General features: G+C 37.8%; 1 protein-coding gene across 1 annotated transcript in view; it reads left to right on the plus strand.

Annotated features, from left to right (window-relative positions):
- The first annotated feature begins 2,144 nt into the window (after window positions 1–2,144).
- The window catches only part of Fan1 (FANCD2 and FANCI associated nuclease 1), a 40,425-nt gene continuing 25,842 nt past the window's right edge, over window positions 2,145–16,727 (plus strand). Inside the window, exons 1-5 of the mRNA XM_047537909.1 lie at window positions 2,145–4,126; window positions 6,148–6,288; window positions 8,342–8,543; window positions 11,469–11,702; window positions 16,346–16,477. Of these exons, the coding sequence (XP_047393865.1) occupies window positions 2,878–4,126; window positions 6,148–6,288; window positions 8,342–8,543; window positions 11,469–11,702; window positions 16,346–16,477 (1,958 nt within the window). The 5' untranslated portion in view covers window positions 2,145–2,877. The remainder of the gene's footprint in view (window positions 4,127–6,147; window positions 6,289–8,341; window positions 8,544–11,468; window positions 11,703–16,345; window positions 16,478–16,727) is intronic.

The raw sequence follows: 16,727 nt of genomic DNA on the forward strand, positions 1-16,727 counted from the left end.
ATTCCAAGTTCACTTGTATTTCATTATCATGTCTGTTTCCCAATACCATTATAGTTCCTGAGCTTTTGTCTTTCTTGACTAACATTTTTGGAGTATACAGACCAGTTATTTTATAGGATATCCTTCAGATTTCGAATCGTGTTTTCTAATAATTAGATCTAGGTTACACATTTTGGGCAGGAAGACCACAGCAGTGGATGTCTTTAGTCCCTCATATAAAGACATTTTGTCCTAATGGAATATGATGGCAATGATCATTTGATTAAGGTGATGTCCACCAAGTTTCCCCACTGGAAAGTTACTATTTTCCTTCTTAATTTGTTATTTATGAGGACAACACTTTGATGCTATAAATATCTGTTCCTCATCAAACTTTCAATCATCAATTACAGGATCAATTGTTGATTTAGCTACTCCACACTAATTGGTTGGCATTCTACTGTAAGGAGCTGCTTTCTTTCTCATTTATTTATCTCAGTTTGGACCTGGTTTTATAGTTCTTTACTATCATTATTTGCTTTGATGCTCCAATTGTCCGGTGACTTGAACAGCATAAGGCCCTTTCAAGTTTACTCCTGAGTCCTTTTGATATGTCCCTATTGTTCTTTGAGCATTTTTAATTTCTGTTGCTATTATATGTTTCATTCTTATCTTTCCTTGGAATTAGTCATTTTCTGAAGGAACCCATTTTTCTTAATAGAGAATAATATTTGTATCCCAATTTCTTGTGTGCTCATTGCTACTAGGCCCACTCAACAGAGGCAGAAAATTATGATTGCTTGTCTATGGGGATAAAGTGGGGGCAATATGGGATATGTATGCCATTCATGAGTTCATACCAATACCTCTAATTCCAATTTAAAATCGTAAGTTGAAATCTCATTTTCACTCTTTCCATATTTGTAATACCTTTTTCTACAGTAAGAAAACTTGCTTCCATTACCTTCAATGTATTTATTCATTTGCACAAGCCTAGAATAAACAGGAAGTATTATTAACTCTACAACACTGGGAAAAGGAAGAAATGTGTACAGTTGTTAAGTGTAGTGTTCCATATTTCAATTAGTCCAAAGCTTTGACAGTTTTTTTTCCAGATAATCTGTATCTTTACTGATTTTTTTTTTGTCTAGTGCTAGCATTTACTTATTTCTTCCTTGTGTAGGTTTTTTTTTATTGCTTCATTTTCTTAGAAACCTGGTTATTAGTTGTATACCCATTTATGATTTTTATGCCTTTCTTGTGAGTTGCCCCTATTGACTTTATAAAATGATCTTGTTTTCTCTGGTACTTACTCCCATCAGGAAGACTACTTTCTTTCATCAGGAAAACTACTTTGTCTCAATATAACATTACAGTTATTTTGTTTAGTATTTGAATACTGTATATTTATCTATACTCAAGTCACTTCCAAATTGTCCATGATATGTAGTTAGGAATTAACATGTTAAATCTAATCTGACAAGTTTTACCTTTTAATTAGAATTTTGTACATTTAATGTAATTATTGACCTGATTATACTCGGTTTTCATAATTTGCTATTTCTTTATTTGTGGTGCTGGGGACTAGGCACAGTGCCCTATCACAGAGCTACACCTCCAGTCCCTATTTTGTTATTTTTTCTTGTCCCTTCTGACTTTTTCTGTCCCTTTTTGTTCTGTCTTTATCAAATAAAATGAATCAAATGTTGATTTTGAATTTAATTTCTCCACTAATATTTTAGCTCTACCTCTTTGCATTAATTTTTGGTTTTTCTAGGAATTACAATATGCATCCTTATCACAGTCTACTTGGAATTAATATTGTACCTCAATATAAAAAGTAAGACTGCAACAGTATAGTTACATTTACATTCTTCTCCCTTTTGCTGTTGTTACCACGTACATTTAATCTACTCAGCCACAGAGAAAGTGTGCTGGAGCGCACTGGACTGCCCAGGTGTGAAAGTTAGTTAGCAGGTATCCAGGTCTCCCTCAGCGGCTCTAAGTGTGAGCCACTAGTTTGGGCGTCTCTAATGTGGCAAAGAAAGGAAATCGATCACTCGAGCCTCCTCTTGCTGAGCCTGTGGAATCGAGACGCCAGTTCGGCTGGGAATGCCTGGAGTACCAGTGCGCGGAGTCAGGTGGGGGTCAGGGCTGACGGGACAGACGGCGCGAGGTGCTGGCGGCCCGCGCGGAGGGAAGAAGGGGAAGGGGGAAGGGCGGGGGAACGCAGGTCGGTCGCTTGGCCGCGGGTGCGCGACCCAGGTGCCTGTCCCAGGTTCGCAGACTCGTCCCTGCTGCGCTGGCTGTGCTCGCCGGGTCCCAGGGGCTTTGCAGCAGAAGCCGTGGCGGCGGCAACCACGCGTGCTCGCAGATCCCCGCGACGACTGTGGGCGCTCATCTGTGCAGGCCTGAGGCGGGAGCCGCCCTGGGGAACCATCCCGATGGGCCCCGTCTCTCGAGGAAAATGTTACCGATGCTGTGCTTTTAAAGAAGGATCTGGAGTAGTGAGAAAAATCCCTATTTAAAACCGGGTAATTTTAGATCTTAAAAAGGTCTTAAAAGTTAACCTTGTAAGTCGACTTCTGTCATTTTATGATAAAAGGACACAGGAAAATTGCGTGCAGAGCTGGGTGTACAGCCTCCGCCTTCAGTTTCACGTCCACCGTTCTCTCGTCCCAGCGTTAAATATTCCACGTTTAATTTCATAAAGATGGTTTTAACCAGTATGTGTTTTATTTTCTAGGAAGAACAAATTGTTTAAATGAATAACATGAGGTTACATAAGTTCCCAGTTTTTATTAGTTCAAGCCAAGAAAGTAAAAGTAAAGCATTGCTGTCTTCCATCAGAAATAGCCTGTGTTTTATTACTTAGATCACCCAGTTTTTCTAATACTCATGATGTCAGAAGGGAAATCTGACAAAAAAAGACCTCGTAGAAGCTTATCAATCAGCAAAACTAAAAGAAATTCATCTAACTCTATTGTTTCATATTTTAACAATGCACCACCTGCTAAACTTGCTTGCCCCATTTGTAGTAAAATGGTGCCCCGTTATAACTTGAACCAGCACCTTGATGAAATGTGTGTTAACAATGGTGACATCATTCAAGCGAATCCAGTACAGGTTGACTTAATGAATTCAAACGTGACCACAGTAGATTTAATGAATACTGCCCTAGAAGATGTAAGACCAAGGAAATCACCATCAAAGACAAATTTAATCCATGACCAAAGTGGTTTGTCAAATATGAGCACAGAACAGCAGACCAGTCCCTACTTTAAAAGTACTGATGCCTTGGTGTGTAAAAATCAAGATGAACTGAGAAATCATACTGTGAAAGTTATATCTTTGGGAAGCCTGTCATCTAAATTGTCCAGGAAATACATGAAGGCTAAAAAGTCACTAAGTAAGAATGAGGAATTTACCAATAATTGTCCACAAAGTTCCACATCTACAACTGTTAGGAGCCTGATTGATAATTGTTCAGAAATTGAGGACAAGGATCAAATTTTGGAAAACAGTTCTCAAAAGGAAAACATTTTTATATGTGATTCTCTAAAAGAGGAGAATACTTCTGAACATATGGTAAAAGACAGTAAAATAGTGGAAGCTGAAAGCCAAAAGGCTACTCAGAAATGTGGGAAATTCATCCTCACCCCTGGGTTCTCAGCTAAAGCTCCCATGTTATTTTCTCCAGATTTAACCCTTGGGAATAATTTAAAATGTACTTCAGAAGACAGTCTTGTAAAGCAAGAGAGTGTTAAAGACATAGATGATAAAGGTGTTGAAAAACGAGAGGCTTGTAGTTGTGAAGAAGTAGAAATGACTGTTGCTTCAGAAGTTAAAACACAGTTGTCAAATTCAGAGGCAAAATCTCCTAGTTCTACAAACGTTTCTGAATTGAGTAACTTTCAAGAACTTCTGGAAGGTGAAAGTGGCTTAAAGAATAAAATCACTTGCAGCACTCCTCTGGAGCAGGGGTCAAGTTGTGGTATTCCTGTTAAGACTCCTCAAACATTGAGTCATCCTTACTATCTTCGGAGTTTCCTAGTGGTACTGAAAGCCGTACTTGAGAATGAAGATGATATGATGCTTTTTGATGAAGAGGAGAAGGGAATTATAAGTAAATTTCATCAATTATCAGGTATCTTCAGCCTATTTGCTTTCAATTTTTTGTTTCCCATTTGCTGTCCTAATTGAAGGGTGATATGTTGGGCAATAACCTAATGACTGGTAGGGGTCATTATGGTTTTGTGAATACTCTGTAGTAGTAGTAATGGGAATTAGAGCATCCTACAAGGTTTGTATCAAGGATGTACAGGTAGGGGCTAGGTGCTATCTACTGTACAAGCAGTACTTGGATTGCAATGGAAGCAACTCTTTTTCCTTTATAGATATATTTGATGGTTGTAAAATGATCCTGCCAGATTTTTTTAAAAAATACATTGTGATTTGAAAAAACATAACTTTGCTTTTCGGGCATGCAATCAAGCTTTCAATTAGATCATTTTTGTGTTTTCACACTCCAGTTCCTCAAAAATGAAAGTAAAATAATATAAAATACAGGAGAAAAACAAACCAACCTGAGGCACATTTTCTTCCAACAATGTTTAGATTCCTGGACTCTTGCCTCTTCAAGTCAGGTTGTAGAGAAAATGGAAGCTCTCAGGCTTAAATTGGTACCTTTAAAATTATTAGTCTGTGTCTCAAATTTTTAGTAGCCAGTGGTGATGTCAAGTTGATAATTCAGGTTTAGAGAAAAAGCCACCCTGGTGTGGCTGCCCTGTTACAAAGGGTCATGATGGCTCTAGAACTGAATCACTTCAAGGTAGAAATAGCTTATTTGGTGGCTGTATTGTTTACATGGTTTTCATACTGTCCTCTAGGGCAGTGTGGTCATGTCTGACTCCTCAGTAGATTAAAAGAAAAAAATCCCAGGTATTGCTATTAATATTTAATGCTTTTGTTGTTATTTTGAGTTTGGGTCTTGCTGAGTTGCCCAGACTGGCCTCAAACTTTGGATCCTCCTTCCTCAGCCTCCTGAATTGCTGGGATTACAGGTGTGCACCACCCCATCCAGTTACAACTAATATTTAAGAGAATCCACACAGTGGATTTACTAGGATATTCCTTGTATTATTTTTTAACATGTGACCTGGGCAAGTTGTGTAAAGTGTCCATACAGCCTCCATCTCATGCTCTTCTCACTAGGGTATGGACATAAAGGCATCACACTGGCTCTTCAATCCAAAGTAGTCACAGTTCTTTGGATGGGTGCTGATTATATTCATGTGACTTTTTTTTTTTTTTTTTTTTTTGATACTGGGGATTGAACCCAGGGGCACTTAAACCACTGAGCAACATCCCCAGCCCTATTTTATATTTTATTTAGTAATAAGGTCTTGCTTAGTTGACAAGTCTGGCTTTGAACTTGTGATCCTCCTGCCTGAGGTTCCCTAGCCTCTGGGATTACAGGTGTGCAACACCTGGATCTTGTGATTTTTTGAATAGTTAGAGGATCTGGACCTCCATGTAACTGAGAGATATGAACAGTTTCCCTTGTGCAAGTTCAACAAATTTAGTGTATTGCTTTCTGTGGAGAATCATATACTATATGCCTTAAGTAAAAGCTGCCTCTTTAAAGAAAAGAAAGGAAAATGTTGAAAAATTTAAAAAATACAATAACATTATTTTAGAATCAGAAGAAATTTAAAGATAATTCAAGTAGTAAGGCAATAGACCTAACAGGTTAATTATGTAAGTTGGCATAGAACATTGAGATAGAGATGACTGCCCTACCTAAGCTAGGCATTTTTTGGGAAAATTCAGATTATTTTTGATCCCAAATGGACTCATATATATCAAACTAAAAGCAGAGAACAAAATAACTAGGATTGTAGGTAGAGCTTCTCTGAGGGAGAAGAAATGTCGACTAGAACGTAGGGGGACTGGATTTTAGAAGTTTAAAATGACCAATATTCATTACCAAATTGGAACTTTGTAAAATGACTTACATGAAATGATATCATTATACATAAGGTAAAAATATGTATATTCCTAATAGAGTATATTTATTCACCTCAGGTTTTAAAAGTAAATGGTAATTTGTATGTTGTTTTGAAGAATAAAAGTAATATTTTTCACCTTTTTTTAACTTTATCACAGCTAGTGGTCAGAAGTTATATGTAAGGCTCTTTCAACGTAAATTAAGCTGGATTAAGATGAATAAATTAGAATATGAAGAGATTGCTCCAGACTTAACACCTGTGATTGAAGAATTGAAGTATGCAGGCTTTCTCCAGACAGGTATGGTCAGTAGAAGAAACTGAGAAGTGAAAAGGTAACCTGAAGAGTTCAATTTCTGCAGAATGATGGTAATGTTAGTATAGTGCCATCTTCTGGTTGGTGCCAGGTAATAGTAGTTGCTTTTTCAAAATCAAGTTTTTAATCTTAGAACAACAGATTATTCATGTGATGGGATAAGACTGCCAGGACAGTGAGAGGTTGTCTGCTATTGCTTTTCTGACTTGCAGTTTTAGGACAACAAAGTCACTTAGGGATAGATTGTGCCATGGAAGAAATGCATCTTTCTTTGTCTTTCTCTTTCCAGCAAGAAGTTGAGTAATTTTGCTCAGATTCCTCATCTTTATGAAAGAACAAAGCTGGCTTATTTGAAATCAGCTTTTCTTTTAAAAATGTCATCTACCCACAAATGCACATACTTGCAGCTCTTATGTGTTGATTGCCTGGGAATTTTTAATTGATTTAAACCTATGTAAACTGTCTTCTCCAATGATACCCTGCATTGTCTCGTCAGTACTAGTCACTAAATACTTACCTATACAATATTGTATGGAAACTTAGGTATAAGGAAAATGAAATCTGAAAGCTTTGGATTCAGGTTGCTTACATTTTAGGCAAAATAAGCAAATCAAGCCAGATAGTTCCTTTGGGGCAGAGTTTTGTAGTGAGGAGCAGCAGGTAAATATGAAGTTAGGATGATTGTTAGGGTGGGGCTAGGTAGGGTAGAGATAGGGAGAAGTCATGGAGGCTCAACAAAGGAGCTTGGATATGAGTAGTTAGGTAGTAGGATCTGAGGCCCTCCATGGAGCATTGCTTCCCACGTTATTGCCATCTGGGTCACCTGGAAAATGAATTCTTGGTCTCTACTTGATGAGGAAGATCTGACACAAATTCCATAAATTGACATGTTTGAGCAGCATCTTAGGTGACTACTGCTGGTGATCTACCTTTTAGTAACAAAACCAGAACCCAGGTGCTTCTTCAGTCAAATCCAAACTTGACTGATGATGCAACATCCCTCTGGTGGTTTCTCTGACCTTGACTTTTAAGCTGCCCTCTCACTCCCTCTGCTGCAGCCACACAGCCTTAGTATTGTTCACCATGCCAAGTATACTTCTGTTTTAGAACCCTGACCTTAATGTCCCTTCCATGTAGGAGAGTTTCCATCATCTGGCCATGGCTTATTCCTCATTCCTTTCACCTCAGTGCCATGTCAGCTCATCAGAGATTTGCCTGACTACCCTATGTGAAACAGCCAGCCTCTCTGCCAGACTCCCTTTGCCTCACCCTGTTTTTTTTTCTTTATAGCATTATTACCACCTAACATATATAATCATTGGTTTACTTATTATGCCCAGGAGGTAAGCTTCTTGTGGAAAGGCTGTTGCTCCTTGTAGGATGCCTAGGGTCTTAACTTTACCAGGCATGCAGTGCACATTTAGTAAATATTTGTTGTGTGTAAGAAGAAGGCACTGCCTAAACTATGAGTGTTTTATAGACAGAGACCATCTTAATCTCAACCAAATAAATGTGTAGGGCCTGGTGTAGTGTCTGGGGCCCATAAAGCAGATGGTGATTTCTGTGTGCTGAATGAGTGAGCCCATGAAAGGACTTCCAGCCTGAAGCACATAAGCAGGAAAAGGACTATGGGGATAAGAGGATGATTACTCTTGTCACCTGGTTTGGGGAGTTGTTTTGGAGGTTTTGTGCTATTAAATATAGGGAATATATAGTCCAGTAAGCTATTTAAGCAGGATGTCCAAACCATAATGGCTTTCCACATGTGTCTTTTTTGTAATCACATTTTCCTTTTTATGAGAAATTCTGTTATTTCAGAACTTTGAAGATTTATCTATTTTCCATGGTCTGTAATGGAAAAATTTTGGCAAACTCAGCATATTAGTTTTGGGTTTTGGCAAACTAATTAAAATTTATACAGTAAAAATTCATTTTATCTGCATGTAGCTAAGCTTCCTTCTTTCTTAAGGAAATAAAGCTAGAAAGTAGTAAAATTCCTTAGAATAATTTTTCACTTTTTAAAAAAAAATTTTTTTAGAATCTGAATTGCAAGAACTTTCTGAAGTGCTTGAACTTCTTTCTGCTCCTGAACTGAAAGCCCTGGCTAAGACCTTCCACTTGGTAAATCCCAATGGACAGAAACAGCAGCTGGTGGATGACTTTCTCAAATTGGCCAAACAGCGATCAGTCTGTACTTGGGGCAAGAGTCAACCTGGAATCGGAACAGTGATTTTGAAAAGGTATGTTGGCTTTATAAGGGTAAAATTATTTAAAGTGTTGATAAACATTACTGACTTCTTATAGATTGTATGCTTTTTATAATTGTAATGGCTTATTTCAGTTGAAATTAGATTGAGAAGCCTGGAAGAGCCTTAATTATAATCACCTAAGTTCTTTTCTAGCTTATTTTAAGCATAGGACCATACTGGCCAGGTTCGGTAGCACATGCCTGTAATCCCAGTGACTTGGAAGACTGAGGTAGGAGGATCTCAAGTTCAAGGCCAACCTCAATAATTTAGTGAGATGCTGTCTCAAAATAAAAGAAAATAAAAAGGACTGGGATTTATCCTAGTAATAAAGTGCTCCTGGGTGCAATCATCAGTCCTAACAAAACAAAACAAAACAAAGCAAAAAACCTTACTAATTTCTAGGACCAAAAACAATTAGTAGGCAATAAAGACAAAAATAATAGGTCTTTGGTGAATTCTATTTTGTTGTTATCCAAGAAACATAGTTTTAATTGGTATTCTTACAGATTTTAGGGCAGGCTAACTTTGTCAAATTTTAATTTTAGTTAACTTTTTGTTGAAATGTAATCAATTGTAATATTTCTCTTTTCTTTTTTTGGTATTGGGAATTCAGTGGCTTTACCACTGATCTACATCTCCAGCCCTTTTTGTTTTTTATTTTGAGGACATGGTATTGCTAAGTTGGTTAGAGCTTGCTCTGTTGCTGAGGCTGACCCCAAACTTGTGATCCGCTTGCCTCAGCCTCCTAAGTTGCTGTGGTTATAGTAATGGACCACAGTGCCCGGCAATATGAAGCATAACAATTTGCCCAAAACTGTGGATAGTTTTATTTTGTTTGTTTTGTTGTTTCTTATTCTTGGGAAGCCCTTGAACTGTTTTAATTTGGGGAATACTATAAAAACTTTTAGAGTTAGTTTTGCCCACGTAATAGATAAAATCAAATGATGTCAAATTTAGTCTTGGAATCTACTGTTCTGGAGTAGTTGAGGATGAAATGAGAGGACACTTTCGAAATCACTTTAAAACAATGTCATTGTTACTTACTCTGTTTATGTAAATAATAGTGCATTTTAATAAATTATATATTTATAGTTAGTTGACTTTAGAAGTATAAAATCCTCATCCCTGTGGCATGTTAAATGTCTTCTAAGCCCTTTTTTTATGTTTGTATTTCATGTCTATTTAATGTTTACCTTACATGTAACATTTTATAGTTAACATTAAAATTGGCAATTTTCTTTCATTATATGCGCTTAGTATATGAACAGATATAGTAAAAGAAATAAAATGAACCTTTCTTATTGCCGACTTTGGAGTTGCAGGAAAATAAAATTCTCAAGGCCACTTTTGTTGTACTGAAATCCTTTAAGATTTTACTTCTTTTTTTCATTTTGATGTAGTTTCCAGCAGTAGCGTTTCAGATTCCCTGACAGCCCCATACTAGAACAATTCCTGTTTGTATTTCTCTTCTGTTACATGAGGAATAGAAAAAGGTGCAGTTATACTTTATTAATATTAGTGGAGAGTCACCGCTCAGTTTTCCATGTTTAATGCTTCCTCTGGAAGCCCAGAGGCTTGTTCCTCTTGGGGCATCCCTGAGGCTCTGTATGCAGATGGAAAAAGTGAGCGCTCCCCACCTTGTGCTGGGGTTGGGACACAGGGAGTCATACAAGCTAGGCCACCACTGAACTCAGAACCACCCCCAGCTCAGAAATGGGTACTTTTTTGTTTTGTTTGATTTGGTAGCAGGGATTGAACCCAGGGGTATGTAACCACTGAGCCACATCCCCAATTCCCTTTTTAAAAATCCTAAAATTTTGAAACAAGAGTCTCACTAAATTGCTTAGGACCTTGCTGAGTTGGTGAGACTGGCTTTGAACTTGCAATCCTCCTGCCTCAGCCATGAGTCACTGGGGGATTACAGATGTTACACCACTGTACCTGGAAGAATTGGGTACTTTTTGACAGTCTATAGATGAATAGTTTTCAATAAAATGATGGTGTGATAGGAGTCCCACTCTTTTCCCTTGGGTCTCTGATAGTAGCACTAATCTCTTGGTGCTCCCAGGGATGCAGCACTGCTTTTGGTTTAATATCTTCTGGATATGTTGATATGAGGTCCTTACCAGGGTAGTGGTTCTCAAGTGATTTTTAACCTCCAGGGAGCATTTGGCATCATCTGGAGACATGTTTGGTTGTCATCACTGGAGGCACTGGTGCTAACAGCATCCAATGAGTAGAGACCAGAGTTGCTGCTGAACATCATCTAATGCAGGAGATAGATCCCACAACCAAGTATTATCCAGCCTAAATTCAGTAGTGCTGAGACTGGGAAAACCTGCTACAGGCCCTAGACTTAATTCAGACCTTCAAACCCACTCTGCAGACATCTAGAATTGAACCCCAGAATGGAGATATTCCTGGACCACTTGGTACATTTGCAAATAGCACCAAACCTTGGTATAGATTTGTACCATTTCCTGGTATACAAATGCTGCTGCATTACCAAGCTTTTGTTAGTGACATTTTAAGTAAATATTTATTCTTTAAATTGCTACCAAAATCAATAGCTGAGAATTGGTAATGTTGAAGAGTTTATGAGTTTTCTTGATATTTTAAATGTTCATAACCTTGGTAAACCTCATCCTGTTCTGTGGTTAGGGAAGGAAACACTTTTATTGAGCCAAACCATGTGTGAAACCATTTGGAGATATAAATTCAATCAATCCTGTGTCCCTAAGTGGGACTCTGAGCTCCAGAGAGGTTAAGCTTCACACAACTGGAGGTGGTAGATTTGCTTTAGGTTTAGGATAATGAATGCCATTTATCATTATTTTATCTGAGAATAATATGCAAAATCTGACATTTAAATGCTTAATAACCAGAAAGATATTTCTATATTGTATATTTTTTCAGAGCCAAAGACTTGGCTGGACAGTCACTGAGAGTCTGTAAAGGCCCCAGGGCTGTGTTTTCCCGGATCTTGCTACTGTTTTCATTGACAGACTCCATGGAAGATGAAGAAGCTGCTTGTGGTGGTCAGGGTCAGCTTTCTACTGTGCTGTTGGTCAATCTTGGCCGAATGGAGTTTCCTAGTTATACCATTAATCGAAAAACCCAAATCTTTCAAGACAGAGAAGATCTTATTAGGTAGGATCGTGTTAACTCACTATGATATCTGTGTAAAATTTAAAATTGAATATATTTTGTTTTTTTTCCTTGCAGCCAAAGTAGAAACATTTAAGTCCATAGCCAAAACCATTTTTGAAGTTTGTCATTTTTTAGTTTTTGCCTTACTTATATGCCTTTCTATTTACAGGGAGAATGTAGAAATGTGCCAAAACCAATGTGTTTTCAGTTAGAACTACAGAATTTTTCCCTGACTTATGTTCCCAAATAGTTTTGGCAGGAAGCAATTTTTTAATACAGACATTTAAACAAACCTACTTTGTGAATATGTTGTGTTAGCCATGAATAAATGGAAAATGAATGTTTTCTTAGTAATAAAACTTCAGATAAAACTCAACACTAATTTATGTTGGTACATGGATTTAGTGAAAATTTGGTTTGATCAGTAAAGATAGGGTTTGATAAAAGGTTTTACAGGCAAAGAACAAAAAACAAACAAAAAAACAACAACTTGGATTTCCTTTAATTTTTAAAATGTCACTTTTGATTCTTGATTTAAGATTTATGACTCAAACTTATCTGAAATTGATTCAGATATTGCTTTTGAGAAAGTTTTTTAAGTGTTGTCTAGAATAGCCATGTGCTTTAAAAAGTAAGTTATTGAGGAACTGGGATGTGGCTCAGTGGTGGAGGCTTGACTAATGTGTATGAAACCTTGGGTTCAATCCCCAGCACTACGAAAGGGAAAAAAAAAGTAAGTTATTGAAATTATTTAATAATTTCAGTTTTTAATCAGTTTATAATTACTATAAACTGATTGTAACCTATTTTACCTTAGCTATCAGGAAACGTAATATCTGTGTTCAAATGGAATGACTTTCTTAGCCAAAGCTTTGTTTTTGTTTTTGGTGCTGGGCTTTGAACCCAAGGGCACTTAACCACTGAGCCACATCCCTAGGCCTTTTTTTTTTTAAAATTTTTTAAATTAAAATGCATTATTCGGTTAGTAAATTGAAAACAAATACATCATACACTATGCATAACTTAATATTGTTACGTGCTTCCTATAAGTATTAACCATGTTTGTTAACTAAATAATTTATTTAAACTCCTTTCCACAGGATATATAATATCTTTTTCTTTAAGGACACTTTTATGCTAAGCATTGGCATATTATGTTCATCAAATATTTTTTAACAGACAAAAAATCATTGTACCATCACTTTATTTTAAATTTTAATCATTTTTAAGTAAAAGGAGATATTTTCCATATGTGTATTCAGTATTTTTTCAGGAATCATTTGTGTATTTTCTTATTCACTATTTCTATGGAATTTTTAATTTTTATTAAAATGTCGATTTTTTTTTTTTTTACAGACTGCATTTTGATTAATGCATCACACAAATGGGATTGTGAAACCACTCTGTGCCTCAGTATACTTGTCTGTAAAATGTAGAGAATAATAGTAAATCCTTATAGATATGTGTGGATACACATAAAAGTGCTTACCACCTGACCTTTGCAGAAATGCCTACTACATATTAGATATTATTGTAATTGTCATTGTTACTGTTAAAGCTAGGGGAATTGCTTTTTAGTTTTGTGATTGACAAAACCATAGTTGACAAGTTCATAAGTGAGAGGACTAGGGTAAAGTATTAAGCCATCTTCTCTTCCTTCTAGAAAGTAGGTATGTTGTTCCTTTGTTATTCAAAGGGCCTTAACATATAAATGAAATCAGATTTAATTGACTTCAGGAAGGGAGTCACATTATACAGTAGCTGTTAATGTAATACCTGGCCTGGGAACCCTTTCTGCTCATTTTTGTACATGAAATAATTGATCCTCAATTATTCAATAAAAATGGGTTGAATGTCAAAAATCTGTTATGTCCCTTGGTAGTGGGGTTGCAGCAGTGAACAAGATAGGGTTGCTGTAATCATGGGGTTACATCTCCCTGGAGAGATAGGTAATAAACAGAATAACTGTAGTGTGTGAAAAGTGCCCTGACAATTGAGGGAAAGGTGGAGAAATTCTACTTTGTAGATAGAGTGTCAAGGAGTGGCCCTGGAAAGGTGACATTGGAAATAAGACATAAGAATAAAAAAGGAGGAAGCCATGTCAGGGTCTGTTTTAGGCAGCTTTTTCATCACAGTGATTAAAAGATCTGACAAAAAAAATTTAGAGGAGGAAAAGTTTATTTTGGCTCATGGTTTCAGAGGTCTCAGTGTATCAATGGCTGACTTCATAGCTCTAGGTCTGAGGTGAGGCAAAATACCATGGCAGAAGGGCAAAGTGGATGAAAGCAGCTCAGGACATAGCAGTTACAAGCAGAGAAAGAGGACCACTCACCAGGGATAAAATATATACCCTAAAGGTATGCCTCCAATGAACTACTTCCTCTGGCCACACCCAACCTGCCTACAGTTACCACCCAGTTATTCCATCAGTTGATTAATCCACCATTAGATGGTATCTCTCATAATGCGTTTCCCCTTCAAGCATTCTTGCATTGTCTCACAGGTGAGCTCTTTGGGGAAACCTCTCATCTAAACCATAAGAGTATAAATGCCTGCTTCTTCGTGAGGAAGTGAGCTGAGTGTGTACACAGGCCTTGAGGCAGGAAAGAACTGGCTGAGTTGGAGGAACTCAGGATGTCTCTGCCTAAAGCTCAGGAGGTGGCAGGGTGGGGGTCTTTGGTACAAGGGGAAGTTACTTAGGGACCAGGATTGCAGGAGTCAGAGTATACTCAACTTCTGAGCTCTAGTAAGTAGACTGAATCTGTTACTCATTAGAGTAGGGGAATCTGTGGAAAAGGTTAGGCAGGTAGTTAACCAAAGCATCCAGTGGAGTCAGGGTTAGAGGGGAACAAGAGAAGCCAAAGGAAGGCTAGTTTTGACCTTGGTGGTGGGAGCAGGTAGTAAGCTGAGGAAGGAAGTGCTTATTTTAAATCTGTGGTCTTGAGTCAAACAAAACCAGTCAGCCTAGTTCTGTATTTTCTTGGGCAACATTCAGGGACTTGGGCACAGGCTATGAGAAAGCAGTCAGTGTGCACACTATGACTGGCCAAGGTAAATGGTGTCTTTCTCAGGGAGAGCTGGACTAATAAGATTTTGCTGGGTATGTAGACTGTAAGGACAGGAGACCTGTGACTAATGGATAATGATGGTGAGAGCACCAGAGTCTTGAAGAGCAGGAGGAATTACTAGCAGTAAATGAACTGGAAGACTGTGGTGGAGGGAGGGGGGAGTTGGTTAGGAGATTAAATGCTGAGAGTCTGGGTTTTTGAGGATGACATGTTGATCGGAGACAGAAGTCTCTAAGCAACTGTTGGCACGTGGGTAGTTGAAGGCAGATGGAAAGGGGGTTTTTGGTGAGAAGGTCTAGGAGCTGAGTGTACTCTTCACCCTCACTGATGTCAAAGTCACCAGGCCATTATGACAGGAAACCCAGAGTAGGGTAAGGCTGTAAGATAGCTGTTTCAGAAAATGTTAGAAGATGATCTGTCCGGGAGTCACATGCCCTGAAGGAGGCAGGGAAGCTCCCAGAAATGCAGGTTTCCAAATTGGGAGGAGAATGATTTGGGAGTAGCAGTAGGCAGAAGGTCCCAGCCCTGAGGTGAGAGGGCTGTGAGGGGAGCCACCCCCTATTGGAGTGGGAAGTGCTCTATGTAAGAAGGCAGGAGAAACTGGGTGGAGGGAAGAGCCTGGGGATATGGAAAAAGATGCTGTTCCTAGCTTAGCAGTTGCAGTATAATTCAGATAAGTAATAGGTACCACATGCATGAGTCTAGATGGTGACAAGGGCTGGTTGGGTGCTGATGGAAGAAGATGGGGTAAAGTGTGATGGGGCTGATTTCAGGTGGCTTCTTGGAAGTGGGATAAGGCTCAAGCTATGTTGTAGGGTGCAATTTCTCTTTTCTTATTGACTCAGAATTATCCATTAGTGTAGTCATGAAATAATTAGATCTAAGAGTTTGTGAGCTGGTTTTTTCATTTGGAGGCATTTTCCTTTCTCTTATTGTATAATGTTTATACATACTGATACTGCATGCTTTGCTTTAAGACATGAGTCAAACACAGTGAACATGTATTCAAAGAGCTATAGAATCCACTGGTCAAATATTTTTGAATTTGATATCTAGAGAAGCAATGAAAAATCATATTTTTTCAGCTAAGTGATGTTATAAAATTTCAGCATTGCTGTCTCCCAAAATGCATTCCCAAAGTTGCTTTTGAAATAGCCTAAGTAATTTTCTTAACTCGTATGGCATACCCCTGACTACCTATGGCTGTAAATGATTAAGTTATCAAATTGACATAATCTCTGAAGTCAATTATGTGTTTATTTGGTGGCTGCCAAATTGTTGAATGAATGGAAGAGTGAGTGTCAAAATGTGAGAATGATGAACTGATCAACATCACATCACATTTATATAGTGGAACATATTATGTAACCATACATACAGTAAATTGGGCAGCCTGTATCAGTTCTTCAGGGCCTTTCCAGTTATGTTAAATTAGTACTAGAATAAAATTTAAATAACCCTCACATTTTAAAAAACACACTTTTACCCTTCAGAATTAGATCTAGCAGCTAGGACGTGGTAATTTTTATGGAAATACTCCTTAACATTTGAAACTTGGATGGCATTTTTCCCCAGATATGCAGCAGCTGCGCACATGCTGAGTGACATTTCTACTGCAATGGCCAATGGGAACTGGGAAGAAGCTAAGGAGCTCTCTCAAAGTGCAAAAAGAAATTGGAACCAACTGAAAAATCACCCTTCCCTGAGGTTAGAGTTTTGTTTTGTTTTGTTTTCTCCTTCTTCAGTGCTGGCAATGGAACGCAGGGCCTCAGATGTTAAGAAAGTGCTCTATCTGAGCCAGACCCTTAGCAAGATTTTTTTTTAAGTTACCTACCAAAATTTCTCATTGTTCATTTTGTACCAACTACTCAAGCTAATTTTATTCATGAATATTATACTCCAGTTGATCTGTGGTCAACCCAGGGTAGAATTGTTAAGTTTCTGCTGGATTTTGAAT

This window comes from Sciurus carolinensis, chromosome 2, assembly GCF_902686445.1.
Source record: "Sciurus carolinensis chromosome 2, mSciCar1.2, whole genome shotgun sequence".
Classification (NCBI taxonomy): domain Eukaryota; kingdom Metazoa; phylum Chordata; class Mammalia; order Rodentia; family Sciuridae; genus Sciurus; species Sciurus carolinensis.